Here is an 18,123-nt window from a genome sequence, read left to right on the forward strand (position 1 = left end):
ACTTTCTGTTTCAAGGTAATTAATTATTTTGTACAAAATTGCATTAAAAACATTGCACGGTTTCATGGGGTATATGTAATCTAGGTATATAAGAAAAATATACGAATTCAAATTGCACTAACCTGTTCCAGTTAAATGAAACTACAACATCGTTATTTCATCACATAAGCTGACACGCAGACGTGTCCCCTTGATATTTTTCAAGACCACATAAACGGAAATAAATGAGACATATCAGGCTAATAATCATTTTGTTGTTTGTTACATAACGTTGACAACCCTGCTAAGTCATACTGTACGGTATGATACGTCACAGTATTATATATAAATGTTGGAATTTCCGACATCTAAAAAAGTAACTAATTGACGCATGCGCAATTTGCAACCATGCGCCGCCTGTTGTCATCCTCTAGTGCAATGTAAACATTACCGGTGGCGGAGGACCATTTTCAGCTTTCTTTTTGTGTTGTTATATTTTTTCATTTCACATCTTAACCAGCTTTAATTATTTGTCATTTAAGTAAAACTGTGTAAGAATATGAATCTTCTCGTGTCTTTGGCTATATACCTAGTCGTTTTTAACTGGAAAACATCGTCTGAACTGAGGCCCGAACAGGATCTTGACCTGCAGAAAACAGTTGTGTGGGGTCCTGGATTAAAATCGGAGTTTTTCTTACCAGTGAGATACTTTTTTATACAGGCAGTATCATCAGATGGAGAAAAGTAAGACTGTCATTTTGATTTTCATTTTTGTATTTGATAATTAATAGTAAGATTACAGGCACATTATAAAGGCACAGTAGTCTGAAATTCTATCAATAAGACCATAGAAGTCTATCTTTACAAAAATTATCCCCTACTGGTTCGAGTCGTAAATTCGGCCACTTTTTGAGGTTTTTGGGTCGGGGCTTTGCTCCGATTCAATGGAATTATAGACGGTAAATCAAAATCCACTACACTTTTTAGTGCAAAAAATGCAGTGCAGCTATAAAAGCGCATGAATATCATCAGGACTGTTTACGGTTATTGTTATATTGACGGCTATTTTAAGAATGCAGACGCCAGTAACGTCATCAGTATATGTGAAGTATACCGCTTGATACACACAACAAACACGATGGCTTCTGAGATCCCAATAAAAACTTGACGGAAAGTGTATTCCAAGGGTGAAGTTTCGCTCAAATGATATAAATGAGCATTCCGTATTTGAGCTGAAACGTTGGCTCGAATGCCGTGGATTACCTAGTAACCGTGGAGATAAACCGAAAGTTTCAGTAGAAAAGGTTCGTAAAGTATAACGTTCGCCGTTCAGCAAACACTTGTTGTGACTTGATTACGCCTGAATCCGTTACTTATAATTGCAGATCCGAAAGTTCGCTTTCACTTTTTAAACCTAGCTTATTTTGTTGCATGTACATCTTAAAGACATGAGTTTTAAGACAGGAAAGTGTGCAGACTGGAAATCATACACTGTTTTTTCAGAGTGAAAGTACCATTTAGCCTACTGCTTATACTGTATTTGAATGAGTTTAAAATTTCATTTTCATTTTTTTATTGAATGCCTGCATAATGTCCCTAAAGTAGCTGCGGAAATCTTCTCTTTTCTTGTAGACTAACAAATCATATTGAATTTAAAATTAATCAATTATATGTAGTAGTAAAAATTGTTTTGCACATGTGTTTTGTGTCAAAATCTAGGACATGAATTTAACACCCTATAAATCTTTATCACTTAATTTTATGGTCAAAATAACAATTGATTTGTCATTCATTCACATATGTAGCGGTTCAAGTATCGGATGGCCTAAGTAGCTCAGTTGGTGCGTTTGTGCATTAAGTCGAAGGTTCGGGTCTAGGCTGCACAATTATTCCTGAGACTGTTACATTTGGAGGTTATACTGAGATTTTCACCCTTGGAGCCCATGCGGAGCAAAGCAGTTTGACTGGGATGTGCATCTGAATTCGGTTCACAGTTTGCGTCAGACATTGGCAAAGAGTGCCAATTATCTTGCAATAAGACAGTGTGTACATACCACGTGGTTTGTGACGTCATTTTCGGGTATTACGGCAAGAAAATTTATAAACAAATCCGTCGATTCAGAACTTAAAAACACTGTAAGTTTTTCATTTTTTCACCGATTTGAATAATTCTTTTACGAGGCTCAAGCCAAGGTAGTGAGCTATAAACATAAGACAAAGTTTTCCTGAAATTCTAAGCAGGTTTTGCAAAGGTCGGTTCCAAGTTCCAACCCTGAAAATCGGCAAATTCTTGGAGGGTAATACGGCAAGAAAAACCCGTGTTTTACAAAATAATGCAGGATTGCTTTCCTTTACATTGTTATGCCTTTCACCGCTGTTTATTTCGGTTCCAAGAAGGCCTGCGAACCACTTTATTTGACATAAAATGGTAGGTTTCTCTATGAAAACATATGTCTTCGGAAAATGCTAATACTGCAAGAATGATATGACGGCAAGCAGATTCATGAATACGTCTATTGTTCCTTTACGAACAGTTTCGCGAATTATTGAGTTTGAGACTCGTTTTCTCATGTATAATACCTGTTTGCAGATTTCTTTAGCTTCTATTCAGATAAATTTCGGTATGATGTGATATGAAAGAACGGCTTTTTTTCAATGCTTCTTAAAGATCGTTTAGTAGATCTATTATTTTTTTCTGTTTCATTACTTGTTGTCTAATTATAGCTTTCAAGAGAAGTTTCCTAATTCCTACTTTATTTATAGTCTAAAGCGGTATCTTAAAATGAGTCCCTATGTGTCTATATTGTTGCATCCGCGAATACTAACAACCATCTTTAAAGAGTCAAACTGCTAAAATGTCTACAAAAAGTGTTTATAATTGAAAATATATCCTACATATTCACATTATGTGTTTACTTATCAATCATTAGTGAAAGCTGTGCCTCTAAACAATGCCTATCAATAATATTGTAATTGATAATGTATTGAAACTGTATTTCGATATAAGTCTTTGAGATTTCGAGATTATGGTGATAGATCTACTAAACTTTGATACAAAAATACAAATCAAAACAACAACAACAAAAAAAAAACAACTTGATGTTAGCAAAGACAAATACTCGGACGACGTATTTTTACTTTTTAGCGTAATGACGTGAACAAAGACTAAACTTAAACTTGGGAAACGATCTAAGACGTAAGTGTTCAGACACAAAAACCAACAGGCGAGTTCAAATGTAAAGTTTGTTACATTATTGATACACACAGGAATTGAAATTTTCAATAAAGTTACTTATTGTAATAAAATTAACGCATTACACATTAAATTATGACAGTATAACTCCATCCCTTAATACCATCTAACAGTATTGGCCAAAATCTATAGCCACAGTAACTTAAGTAAGATAATTAACCTGGTCAGCATCAACATGAACATTGAATAACCGAATTATTTTTGTCGTAATGAAGACGTTAAAACAAAACAGACAGCCATGACTGGTATGAATTGTCCTCAATTTCAAGAAGGTAGACTATGCTTTTCACATTGCTCCGAGGACCCGACCGGAAGTAGAGGACCCAACCGGAAGTTATTTTATCTACCGACAATAAATAAATATTGACTTAAATAAGTGGGTACATCGGTATGAGATTAGTCGAGACTGTTTAAGTCAAACTGTGAAATAACTGTAAATGGTTTTATTTTATTTTATTTATTTTTTTTTTTTTTTGTTAAATCATAATTATTTTTTAATGGATGGATTTTTTTATAAATCACAATAAAATTATCCTTTTAGGGTTTGTTATCGGTGTTATACATGTAACATTTTGTGTTAATGCAAGTTGCATGTTTATCCCTGTCTATCGTTTCATAAGTTTAGTGTACAACCTGCGGCTTACTTATTGTGGTTACATATACATGTATTTCAGTTGTGTGTATTATCTAATCCAGATTGAATCTATCAATACATCCCAAGTTTTGCTTAAATCCAAAATAGCCATGTTTACATCGTGTATTGTGCAGACGTTTTGATAGTAAATGTTGTTCTTTTGCAGCCAAATCTATTTTAAACGGTATTGAGAAATCTTCAAAATCATGCAGCAGTTTGCACGAAATTTGACACCCGACTTGACTATACTAGCATGACAGCGGATTGTTCAAAATAAGATAAAATATATTTAATAGTGTTCGTAGGTCGGTTCCAGGTCGTAAATAGATAATCAAAGCACTGAGAGTACTGATGGGGCGGTGCATTTCAGCTGTTTTTGTAACATTCTTAGATGAAAGTCAAATATTGAGATAGGAACCTGTGGTTTGCGCAAGAGACTTCGTCTGACCGACGATGACACTCACGCCAAATATAAGATAGATTGCATGATAAAATGTGAAACACCACATTTTATCAATTATATTCAAAGAGTTAAATAAATTCAACGCAGATAGTCACAAATGTAAGATGAATTCTTTTTATCACATGTTAGCCTTTCTTGTCGAAACACCAAATATTCGACTTTCTTCTGCTATATAAACAAGTCTATTTGACCGACGTCGCCTATACTATAAATCACGTCAATGTCAAAGCTTTATTACAATAGTGTAGTATCGTTTTTATTTAATGGCTGTATTACACTCCTGCAACGTCAAATATGTAATAAATCGAGAATATTAGGTTACTGTCATATAAATTTAAATTTATTAAGCGAGTCAGAGAAAATATAAACAAAAGGGCCATGAAGGCCATGTATCGCTCACCTGAGCTACTGACCTAAAGCTTATCAAAATTAACATTCTGACCAAGTTTCATTAAGATATGGTCATAAATGTGGTCTCTAAAGTGTAAACTAGCTATTCCTTTGATTTGACCCGGTGACCCAGTTTTTGACCCGACATGACCCAAGTTCGAGCTTGACCTAAAGATCACCAAGATTAACATTCCGACCAAGTTTCATGAAGATACAGTCATAAATGTGGCCTTAATAAGCTTTTCCTTTGATTTGACCTAGTGACCGAGTTTTTTACCCCACCTCACCCAAATTTGCAATTGACATAAAGAATATCAAAATTGATATTCTGACTAAGTTTCATTAAGATATTTTCATAAATGTGGCCTATTTATTGTAAATTAGCTTTTCGTTTGATTTGACCTGGTGATCTAGTTTTTTTATTCCAGATGACCTAGATACAAACTGGACCTTACGATCTTTAAGATCAACATTCTGACCAAGTTTCATGAAGATATAGTCATAGATGTGGCTTCTACAGTGTTAACAAGCTTTTCCTTTAATTTGAACTGGTGACCTAGTTTTGACCCAAGATAACCTGATATCAAACTCGTCAAAGACTTTATTGAGGGTAACATACTGGCCAAGTTCCATTAAGATTGGGCCCAAATTGTGACCTCTGGAGTGTAAACAAGCTTTTCCTTTAATTTGAACTGGTAACCTAGATTTTGACCCCAGATGACCCAATGTCAAACTTTTCTAAGATTTTATTGAGGGTTCCATTCTGACCAAGTTTCATTAAGATTGGGCCAAACATTTGACCTCTAGAGTGTTTACAAGCTTTCCCTTTGATTTGACCTGGTGACCTAGTTTTAGAGCTAAGATGACCCAATCAAGAACTCATCAAAAGTTTTATTAAGGGTAACATTCTGACTAAGTTTCATTGAGACTTGCTCAAAAGTGTGAAAATTTCTGCGTGATAACTGTTCAGATTGGGAAAAAATGCCATTTATCAGGGTTCGAATTTAGCCTGATTTTCTACTTGCATTTTTTCGCAAGTGGTATTTTTTTAACTTGCTAAATGAAAAACAACTTGCATTTTCCGCGACATGTTACTTTCCACGTGACAAATCACGCCAATCATATTTGCGCTATATAAATAGTAACTTATTAATAGATTACCAAAAAAACCACCGGATACGGTAAACATCATCAAAATTGGCACAGGTACTTGTCAGCAGTTGAAAAGACATGCGCACAGAACATGTATTGAGTGTAAACGTCCTTTCACGACGAAAGATGAAAGAGTGCTCCGAAAGAAAGAACAGTGTAAGATCGAGACGACCGTTAGAAACGCACATTATTCGGCCAAAAATTTTCACTCGCAAAAAAATGCTGGTGTCTGAAATCTCACCTTGCAGTTTGAAATTTGCACTCGCATTTCGCGAGTATGCAAGCTTAAATTCGAACCCTGTTTATGGAAAGAAGTTGTTAGTGTAAAATAACTTATGGTGTCCTAAAAGTTGAGGGCATCTACAGCGCTATTTAAATCATATGACATTTAAAATGGTTATTCATTTTCAAAAGATATTTGAATAACGAAACATGAATATCGTTAGCATTTCGAAACTTTTTTGATTTTTTAATATCTAAAAATGAACGAAATTATTAAGTATTAAAAATTCTAATCCCATACACAAACAATGTCAAATTATTTTTTTGCCCACCACCAGATAAACAGGTGTTGATGCGTGACGTCAGGATGATCTATCCTATTTGATAAGGAAAGACTGTGGCTACAAACAATAGTTGATTTCTTTCTTAATTAAGATTTAATTCGACATGGAAAAGGTTGTGAAACCAAAAATCGGTCATGTGGTTTACGGAATACCTACCGGTAAGTTATTATCAATTCCGAAAATGGCAAATCGACAGGATACAGTTAATTGGAGTGGTATTTGTTGCACAAACAATTTGTTTTTCATTGTACACTAATAGAATAAGGTCCAATTGATTGGATACCAACTTGTAAAAATGTGCGTTTTGTAATTATTAAACCGAATGCGACTGGAGCCGTACACCTGTTGACTTTCAAAGAACAACTACCTTTGACGATGTAATTTAATGCTCGTTTATGATCATCATCAAATACATTTGACTATCCAGGGGTGGCAAATTCAATTGTCCGTATTGCCCAGGTTGTCCCAAAGCTTGTACGGACGAGTCTAATTTGACTAGAATTTACTATATAACTACTGTACGGACAAGTACAAAATAGCAACTGACAAAAAGGACAAACAAGTCAAAATCAGATTTTGCCACCCCTGCTACCTTGCATAAAAATCTGAAGATTAATACGTCAAACCGTTTATTATCTATCTATAAATTATTGAATAGAGCCTTTGAAATAAATCAAGAATATTATAAAATAAGAGTAGTCCAAAATATTAGATGTGTACTAGTCATAGCCTCTATGCCGTCTAAATAGCTGATCGCATGTATTGACATGCTGCCGTTTGACTGAGGCCCGATATGGGTAGCCGAATTCAGAGCTCTATGTATAGATCTAGATGTGTACATGCTCATTTTACCTTTAACATTCATTATTTTATATTTCATTTTTAATCTGCATTGTAACGTCTAAAAGGGCCCTAATATGTAGAATGTAGCATTTCTCAAACGTAAAATATATGATGTACGCAGATTTAAACAGTTTAGCCTACCGTTTTTTATCATATTCTAGTAATATATCGTTTAAATTTACCTTTAAAAACCCTTATATCCAATGTATGCCAATTGTGTACAGTTTTCAATACACATTCCGCCATTTTTCAAGCATAATGCAGCAGGATATAATATATTTAGATGCGACTTAGACGAAAAACAACGTGAACTATTTGCCAATTGAGATTATTGATTTAGAGCGAAAATATTTCGTCTAAAATTGATTCTCAAAATAAATTGTATTTATACAACATTCGGAATAGACTGGCAATGTTGCACACCATGTTACACAGCGATACATACAGTTGAAAGAAACAACTCGATATTTATACATAAAGAGTAACTTTTATTCTGTAATTAGCCACATATGCAGTTGAAAAAAGGCTTATTTTCGGTGTAAGTAGTGTTCTTTCACTTCGGATTGGGTTATGTTGTTCGTAATTTGAAGAATAAAGGCGACATGATGTGTGTTCACTTCTGGCTACATGTTAAAAATGGCGATCCTATAAGACCGGACATAACCGATAGACGTTAAAATAGGTTATGTCAGGTCTTATTGATAGACTAAAAATATGAGCTGATAAACAAACGCTAACCTTGTTTAGCTTTTTGCCCGACCTCTCTGTTCTGCTTAACATTCTTGAATAATTTTGATTTGCTGCCATGCTAAATTTTGTCCGAAGTTCAGTTGTTTACCGAATTACCCATCTTCACCAAGCAAACAAACGACGTGACTTATACACACGCCATTACGCCGCTTGACAGAACAAATAGGCAACCCGTATCCTCGATGATTTAATTCAATAACACTCCATTCCAGATGCAATATCTTCCTAATTTGAATTGCAGAAAGCTAAATTCCTGAACAAATTCTAACATGAGTCACTTTCCGTTTCCTCAAGCGTTTCCGTTATAAAAACTTTTATGTAGTAATTGCAAATACGGTATGCATACACTATACATTTGTACCATGGTCTCACGAACCTAATAAAAGTCCAGTTTATAATAATAATCGCGTAGATATGTTTTTTTGCAGTTATTGGAAAGAAAAAGATGGCGTCGTTTTAAGAAAAAAATTAAAAAAGTAGTCCGCCAGGCTACAAGTCACTGACTTGTATATATTTTTAGAACCAAGTGGGGTTTTCCCTCATGACGTCAGAGTGTAAAAATAGTCTGGTTTACCGGCCCCTCCTTCACTGTCGTATTAAAATACATAGTGCGACGGGAACCAGACAAGTCTAAAATAGCCGCAATATAGGTCATATTCATCCGCTTTGTTTTAGGTGCTCTTCTTTATGAGAGGATGTAGAAAGTGGATGCGCTTTGCCGTTTTGCACTTAGAAGTGACGGGTTTTCATTTTCCCGTCTTAATTCCATTGGAGGCGGAGCTTACGCACCGCCCCAAAAATCAAAACTGCCTTCCATTCAAACGATGTGTTTGATTTTTTAGGGCGACCATCCACGTATAAACTTGATTTGTTAATTATTCCGTTTATCTATGATCAAATGTGACAAAATAAACCCATTTACGAGATCTCTGGCAAAGACTTCGGTGGGTCTTGACAAAGAATGGATTTGTAACAATGGGACAGTTATACATTGTATCTGTTTGGGTTCGAAACACGCGAAACATTATTATATGAACATTGAATAACCGAATTATTTTTGTCGTAAAGAAGACGTTAAAACAAAACAGACAGCCATGACTGGTATGAATTGTCCTTCTCAATTTCAAGAAGGTAGACTATGCTTTTCACATTGCTCCGAGGACCCGACCTGAAGTAGAGGACCCAACCGGAAGTAAGTGGGTACATCGGTATGAGATTAGTCGAGACTGTTTAAGTCAAACTGTATAAATATAAAAAAAATAATGATAATAAAACTCAGGTATATAGTGAATACTCATTGACAATATCTTATAATATCAAAATTATAATGAAAAACATCATACCTATTAATGTGATCCTTCCATTATATTTACATAATATAGAAAGCTTATAAAAATAATGCACTCACCATTATTTGAATATAATATTACTGGATAAAATCAAATTATTGTGTTCTATCTATACTGAATTTACGATTCCAAACAGTTGCCTAAAGTGTACTTTTTCATGTATGTTCGGTTTTTAATCTTAGAGTAAGACCAATGTTTTTATACAAATTTGAATTTGCGTACTTCTCCAAACAGAACTTAAAGAAAACTTGTTTTTTTCCCCGTCAAAACGTAACGAAATTTGTAACTTATTCCTAAATATTTTTTTATTATGTTTGATCAAATAGCTATAAGATAAAAATAAAATTTATCTTATCGTTCTTTGGTTTGATAACAAATATCTTTCTTTTCATAAAAATGCTAAAATAGCTATATATCTTTTAAAATTGTCACATATTAATTTTATTAACTAAAATACACTGTTTCCCCTTCTCACTAATTGATACGCTTGACTTTCCGATAAACAATAGAATATCGATTTTCACAAGGTGGCAGATAACCGAAATACGTAAATCCTGTGATCTTGCCTAAGGGAAAACAATCCAAATACGCACGAATTGCCAGGTAATCAAGGGAGGCTACAATGTAAAATTGGCTATGAAAGCTGGCAATGAGCAGATAGTTACAAATTTTAGAAATTTATTAAACGTTTTGCAATGTTAAACATAACAGTAATATTAAGTAAAATTGCACAATTCATTTTATCAGACCAAAGAAAGCAAAGGTAACACAACAAATGCAAAAACAACAAAAGGTCACCAAGCCAGCTTTTTAGTTTCCATATACGTAAGTAACGCAACAACATATTATACACATTGAAACTTAGTAATCAATGTTCATATATGAATACTGTGCAGCATCCTTTTGTGATAAATTTGTATTTCAAAATTTTCTTTTATTCAAACAAAATTTTTACAGACGATGGGCAAACTAGCACATAATTATGATACAAAATTATTGTAAGTGCAAAGGATTTCCATCTCGACTTTGTATTTGTCGTATCGTCCATTAATCACAGTTTAATCAATGTAAACCATATAATTATAAATAACAAAAATATACATGTGTACTTCTAGTATGTCATACTAGAGTGTAAAATGGAAATGCACCTTTAAAAAATAAAAACAATATACAAAACGTAATGAGTTAAAATATTTTCTTAAATATTTGGACACTTTCAACGCGTAAACCAACGATTCTTTGTATCTCATAAAGATCACACCGAACGTGAAAGAAAAAATTATTGCATGACCTTTGAATAAAGCGTTAGTGATTAGCCAAAGAGCGCACATCAGTGCGACATTGATCTGCTCATGAGGCATACCAAACTGTTGGAAAATAAAACATAGTTGTCACAGACAAGGGTCGGTGTAACATCTTCTAAATACAGGTCATGTCATGAAACAGTTGTTTACCAAGTTATGACCCTTGTTATGGTAAGGATCACAGAATCATTACTGAAGATAACTTGGGCTTAACCTAAAACTTAAGAATCATATATCCAGTCATATAATGATGAATCCAGAAAGTGCTAAAACTTTATGTCCTAAAAGGGGGCATAAAAGTATGAAAAGAAAAGAAAAGAAGGTTTATCCTGTTCGGTAAACGTAACATTCTAAATTTGAATTTTCTTAAGATTTTGCATAATCTAATATCAAAATTGTACAGTATTACATGCATTCTTCAGACCCCTGTACGTAAGTTGTCATAGTATCAAATTGTTTTTGACAAACGATAACTATCTTTTATGAACAAAATTACAATCGTTCAAAATATCGTTTCAGAATCATGTTCGTAAAATAGAATGTAAAACTATGCTTATGCAATCACTTTACTTGCCAAAAATATTCTTAAAAAATATTTTCAAGTTGTGTTAAACAGACAAACTTTAAAAAATAGTCTTGAGATGGCTATTACAGTCCTTTATCGCTCTCATAGTAGAACTGCTTGTACAGCAAAGCCCCAATTTTTCCTATGGACTGAAAGTGCATGAAAACGTAACAATAATTTTGAAAACAGACCACTGAATTATTCTTTTTAATAAATCTCAGGCATACGGAAAAATGATTTGTCAAAACTTCAAAAATGAAATAAGGCTTTACTGTTTATAAATGGTTCCGTCTGCTTTAGCTTACCATGCACTATGTAGGTATGCCCTATTTACTAACCTGCTGACAGAAGTAAGTAAGTCTCAACTGCTGTAAGGGACAATAGGAATATCATAAATCTGCTTGCCGTCATATCGTTCTTGCAGTATTAGCATTTTCCGAAGACATATGTTTTCACAGAGAAACCTACCTTTTTTCAGTCAAGTGATTCGCTGGCCTTCTTGGAACCGAAATAAACAGCGGTGAAAGGCATAATAATGTAAAGGAAAGCAATCCTGCATTATTTTGTAAAACACGGGTTTTTCTTGCCGTATTACCCTCCAAGAATTTGCCGAATTTCAGGGTTGGAACCGACCTTTGCAAAACCTGCTTAGAATTTCAGGAAAACTTTGTCTTATGTTTATAGCCCACTATCTTGGCTTGAGCCTCGTAAAAGAATTATTCAAATCGGTGAAAAAATGAAAAACTTACGGTGTTTTTAACTTTTGAATCGACGGATTTGTTTATAAATTTTCTTGCCGTAATACCTGAAAAAGACGCCACAAACCACGTGGTATGTACACTGAGGGAAGGTGTGTAGCGGTTCTCGTACCGGCCGGCCATTGTAGCTCAGTTGGAAGAGCGTAGGCATGGTAAGCCGAAGGTTCGAGTCCCGGTCTAGGCAGCACATTTTTTCCTGAGACTGTTTCATGGTGATACAAGAGTCTATAAACATGATTTTCATCTGTTATCAAAATAGAATAAAAAGTGGTGGTTGTATGTTTCCATATATCATGTTTAATTTGTTTTTATACTGCAAACCACGTACTTAGTTTGCAAAATATGTTTTAATCAACCACGTACTTTGTTTGTAAAATATGTTTTTATCTTTTGAAAATAGAATTTATGTGCAGCCAGCATGTCAATTTACTTATGAATTAGTTTCATTACATGCAGGCTAGGGGTCTGGTAATAACAAACAGACCCTTGGCGGTGCGGTAGGCAAATTATATACTTGTAGTTGTACGGCTATGTACCATGTTAACAATGTATATGATAATTGCTGAGGAAAAGCTATGAATTATTGTCATTAGCATAGTTTTTTAAAAATATTTTATATAAACAGCTCACACTTCAGTTGGAGACATTAGTAACTGTTATAATCTATCTGTTAGTAGAATTAATTCAGCAATCCAACAATTCCAAGTCTAAAATACTAAAAGTATAAGTTAAACTTTATTATTCTAATACCTTGTTCCCTGTGGCAATAACAATGCGAAATAAATGTTGTTACCGCTTTTGTTACCTGTGCATATATTTTTTATTTAATGTCAAGCAAAATTAAACCATTTGACCGTCATGTTATTGATGAAAAAAAATGGAGCTCAGTACCTCAGTTAAAATGTACATACTTATGGAGTGTATACCAGTAATAATTTCGGAAGTTTTAAGACAGACATTGTTATTTCTGTTGACAAGAGAAGTGGGTACGAGCAGAAAGTACGAGACATTTAACAGACTGTGAGAAAGGAGTTGAACGACCATTCCAGTTCTTCCAATAACAGCCAGGATGATACTCACAAGCGCTTTTGTTATTGATTGAAATATGGAAATATTATTGAATCTGCAAAAGTTACTGTTTCTGTTAAGCAATCTGACAGACTCGGTGAAAATGAAAAGAACTTAAACAAGGAGTTCTTCCATAAACGCTTTTTAAATATGAAAAACAAAATGTACTGCATGTATGAATTTAATATACTATGTAAAATAACTGCATTTAACATCATTTTGTTTGTTTTATAGGCCAGGATAAAATGTTAATCATTTTAGAAATATAAAACAAGTACTAAAAAAAATACAGATGCTAAGACTTAGGAAAAAAAAAGATGTAATTAATTTGCTGGAAGCCACCAGCTTTAACCAAGTGTTGTATTTTCATACTACCGGGCATAATTTGCAGTGCGGCGCTGTCGCATGTTTGGCAAAAATCTTTTAAAAAGATGAATTTCATTTACAAGCAGATTCTTAGTTTTCTTCACAGAAGTGCTTATTTATTTAGCAAAGTTGGTCTAGCACTTTCTATTTTCTGATGATTGCACCCATTTACTTTAGAGAGATTCATAACACTTTGATAAAGGATATTATAAAGGATATTACATAAGTGTCTTTTCATATTGAATTTTTAAACAAGTTGAATAATATAATGAAATGCGAGGCTCTGTCAAGCATTAATTACGGTGCATGTTAGCGTTTCCTGTCGCAACATCAAAAATTCTACTTTCTTTCACATGTCAGTTTGATCAATTCTCATATATATTTTAAACAACGTCGACATCAAAACTTTATTACTCTAGTGTATTAAACTTTTTTTTCATTGGCTTAATTACACTCCCGCGAAGTCAAACATGTAATCAGTTAACATCTCTGAATCTGAAATGTTTTAGCTGTTATCAAAGGAATCAGAAAAATATTAAAAGAAAATAAATAAAAAAGGAAACAAAATTATTACTAGTTAAATTATCACATTTTTCGCCTGAGAATGAATTTGTTTGGGTGCAAATGAAGAGTATTCAAAAGCATGTACTCTGATGACTTATGTGGATGTTGCATGGCATTACAGGAAAAGAGTGATTGAATTCAAGTTTTTGAACCCTGAAATTGTTTTGGGAAGTTCATGAAGTTGAATATTTGGGGAACTATTTGCATGAACACTTTGAAGCTTAATATTTATGCTGCTATAACATGGTAGAGGAGTTAGATGCACGCTGTCACCAGGGTCATATTCCACATTGTTGTCCTGTTTACACTTACCCTGCTCAATTTAAATAATGAATATTTCCATCCTTGAATCTGGAAATACTACCATTAACTGTAAAAATGGATGCTTACCAAAAAGATACTGACTGAATGGCAAACAATACAGATCATGATCAGACTGTTCAGATGTGCATACTGATTATGACTAGACTGTGCAGATGTGCATGCTGATTGTGATCTACACTGATTGCAAAGGCAGAATCAATCCTCTCAAGCATGATATTCAGCATCAAAAGGTTTCTGATACATATTTTATATTCACATATAAATTTGAGAAGCTTACACTTTGTATTTCCCTCTTAATAATATTTTTATGACATAGATTCAAGCTATTGTGCAATATCTTCATCTACCATTAGAGTCATTAAACACTCCAGTGACAGCTCCAGTTTCCTCAGATGTGTAGTCAGTTTCCCTATCCAGTATCGAAATAGTCGGGGGCACTGTCTCCTGTGACTGCTCTTGTTAGCTGTCGTAACGTTCACTGCAAGTGAATAGTCTTAATCCGGAACTGGGGTTTCCCATATCAGTGTAGGTACACATATCGCAAATGTGTTTAACCTTTAATACACAAAAATTTCTTTCAATTGACAATCCAAACTGATACTATTTACTAAAGACAGGTATGTTAAAGTCATTATGTATAGGACTCATACAATAAGGTTGAATTTGTGTTCTTGTGTGAGTTTAATACTTTGACATATTTTAAAGCTGCAAAGTACAATCTGTTTATAGACTGGGTTGTTTTTTGTTTGTACCTACAGCGCGTGCATGAATCTTGGGAATGCCAGACATAATCCGATTTCCGGCGTAAATCTCAGGGTTCGCACGGGCCTTGGAAACGAGCTGCATCTTGTAAAGTGCTTGAAATGTCGAATCGAATTGTAAAAAAAGTAAATTTTACTGATTCCTGTTGTGGTTTACTGACAATTGATTTAAAATGGCAAGTGCCGTTTCAAACTGAGTTGGCTAAAGGAATATAGATGGTGCAGAAAGGAAAATGACGTCCACAAAGCGCGTGGCCGAGTTTGTAATAAAATAATTGAAAAAGTGCCATTGGCGAAAGTTATGAATAATATCTATGAATTAGATAGTTTGATAAATGTGTTTCAAAGTAATAACACCAAAAAAAAAAAAAAAAAAAAAAAGAAAAAAAAAAACAAAAAAACGTAACAGTCTCGAAAAAAATGGAGCGCGGTACAAGTCCTTTAAAATGCCAATTTGTCCTTGAAAAGTCCTTGAATTCAGTTCCCAGATTTCTGTATGAGCCCTGAAGACTTTTCTGCCATGTTATAAATACAGCTGAATTGCCCCGACCCATCAGTACTCTCAGTGCTTTGATTCATAAATATTTCTTTCTTTATACAATTGATTTGTACAAAGTTTCTACCATATGTGCTTTAATTGCTGTTTACAGTATGGTAAACAATAAAACCGCGCTTAAAATAACGGACAGTTTAGCCTCCACATTTTACCTTCTAGAGGTTGTAAATATTTGGCCACATTCTAAACATAAAGTTGGTTATATTTTCAACATTGTCTTGGAAATAAATTGATGCTACAGCCAAAATCGTTCTTTTTTCAACAAACTGCAATCAATTTTCAATAGCATACGTCATGGGAAATATTTGCCAACTGAGATTTAAAAAGCGCCACTCTCTTGCACACCGGTTACATTAGCATGGTAGGTGAGGAACGAACGACAACTCTGCTTGGTGAGGAACGAACGACAACTCTGCTTGGAGATTGAAAAAGCGCCTGTCATCCTCACACCAGAATGACGTAGTTAAGGTAGTTCTGCACGTTTGAATCGATTTTTTTTCTACAATGTAGAATTTGATTAAACTCCGATTTTTCAAGACTTCAAAATATACCTAGAAAATTCAGCAAATCAAAAAGATACAGTCGTGTGCTTGATTTTTTGCTAGACTGATTTGAAAAAATTGGATCTCACGCAATTTTTCATAATGGAAGTCTATGGGAAAATCATACCTTTCATAACATTTTATTGAATAGAAATTTTTCTACAATGTAGAGTTTGATGAATCTTCTCGCAGTTGTAAATAAACATATGTTCTATATTGTGGTGAAATAAAATGTATAGGTCCGTGTGCTTATTTTTGAGATATTTGACCATGATTAAAGTAAACCGAATATTTCAAGCTAATTTTGAGACATTGTTTTTAATTATTCAACGTGTCATATGTTTGAATATCATATTTCTACTTTAGAAATATAGTAACAGTGCTATTTTAATAAATTTACTCACTTGTTGTCATTAATTAATAAAACTAGTTTTATATCCGTACCGAAATCAGGCTTTATTCTACGTTTTCCGGATAAATTACGTCACGCCATTACTTCCGGTTTTTCAAACGCGCAGAACTACCTTAAGACAGTATAGAGATTGTCGCACTTACGTGCTGTTATAACACCTATTTATATCTGTGCATTCAGTGGCACATAAACGTATTACGGCCCCAAAACGGATAATTCAAAAAGAAAATGACGTCAACGTGAAAAAAACAAACGTAGACATGGGAATTTAATGATGTTGAGGGACAATATATTCATTTACTTGGTTTTAACGCGTTTTATGCTAGTTAGCGAATGTTCTTTTCATGTTATAAAGTGTAGATTCAGACTCAGACTTTATAGATTTTTCATGTTGCTCTTGAGGTTTTTTCTGTCTCATTTAATGATAAGTGCTCAAGACAATTTTAAATGGCTTAGAAATACTTCACACACTCATTGATAGTTCTGATAAAATTCTTTCACTGGATGATGTAATTTATGTTACAAATGTATATAGTCTTTTGAAAGAGAGCATGTTACTGAACTTATGGCATATTGAGTCTTCAGAAAGTACTTTTAAGACTATGACATAATGTCATAATATGACAATAATTCTAAATGCATATGTCAAAATGTTGGGAACATATTTGCAGGAAGTTGGAATGCAGACAGAAGGCAGCTTTTATTTATACTTATGCACTGCCTGAGCTGCTCTGGGCAGCCACACATGGAATTATGATAGAAGCTGTGATGTGGTCTATGATTTCATGATTTGTGTTTGGCATTTGTCAAGATACATCATGCTGATATATCATCCCTGTATGTCATATTTGAACACCTGTACCTTTGTTCCGTATAATTATAGCTCCTCGGGGGTTTTTATGCAACATGGACCACGTGGCTTATTAAGGACATTTCGTTATGTCGCATTTTTAAAGACCAGATAGTGTCAAATATTTCAAACATGATGCCTTAATTCTGATGCAAGGGTCATAACTAGTACTAAACCACTATTTGCCTGTCAACATTTCTGGACAGTCTTGGAACTTTGGGGCAACTGCCTTACTTCGTCAAGACCGACAAAAAACTAAAATCTTCAGGTACACCTAATTAACATTTGTTCCAAATTTGATAATTCTGTCACATAGTACAGAAGATGAGTGCCTGTCACAGTATGATCAAGAATGCATTTGGACTCGAGGTCATATTTGCTAGACAAGATACAAAATTTTAAACCCATGTTTCTAAATTAAATTGCCAGTTATTATTTTCTTGTACAGGTTGGCGATTCTTGGTCTAACTATATCCGTTTTCGGGACTGTGTACCTACGCAGTCTCGCTCTCTAGCTCATACGTATGAATGCCACGAGAAATAAAATTTATAAATCCCCACCCGTCTCCCAAGTGGTGTGGAAAATCGTATATCAAAATGACACTCTGTCAAATATTCATGTTTTTTATTACTCGAACAGTACTGTTATAGTATTTTAATTTTTCCATGTATAA

General features: G+C 34.0%; 1 protein-coding gene across 2 annotated transcripts in view; it reads left to right on the forward strand.

The window, feature by feature from the left end:
* The first annotated feature begins 386 nt into the window (after positions 1–386).
* The window catches only part of LOC123548452 (protein O-glucosyltransferase 2-like), a 71,353-nt gene continuing 53,616 nt past the window's right edge, over positions 387–18,123 (forward strand). Inside the window, exon 1 of one of the 2 annotated variants that reach the window (XR_008371456.1) lies at positions 387–723. Coding sequence is in view for 1 of the 2 variants with exons in the window: in XM_045335745.2 (XP_045191680.2) it covers positions 539–723 (185 nt within the window). In the remaining variant the exon portion in view is untranslated. The remainder of the gene's footprint in view (positions 724–18,123) is intronic. The other variant, XM_045335745.2, reaches the window with a different exon arrangement.

Source organism: Mercenaria mercenaria, chromosome 6 (assembly GCF_021730395.1).
Source record: "Mercenaria mercenaria strain notata chromosome 6, MADL_Memer_1, whole genome shotgun sequence".
NCBI classification, from domain to species: Eukaryota; Metazoa; Mollusca; class Bivalvia; order Venerida; family Veneridae; genus Mercenaria; species Mercenaria mercenaria.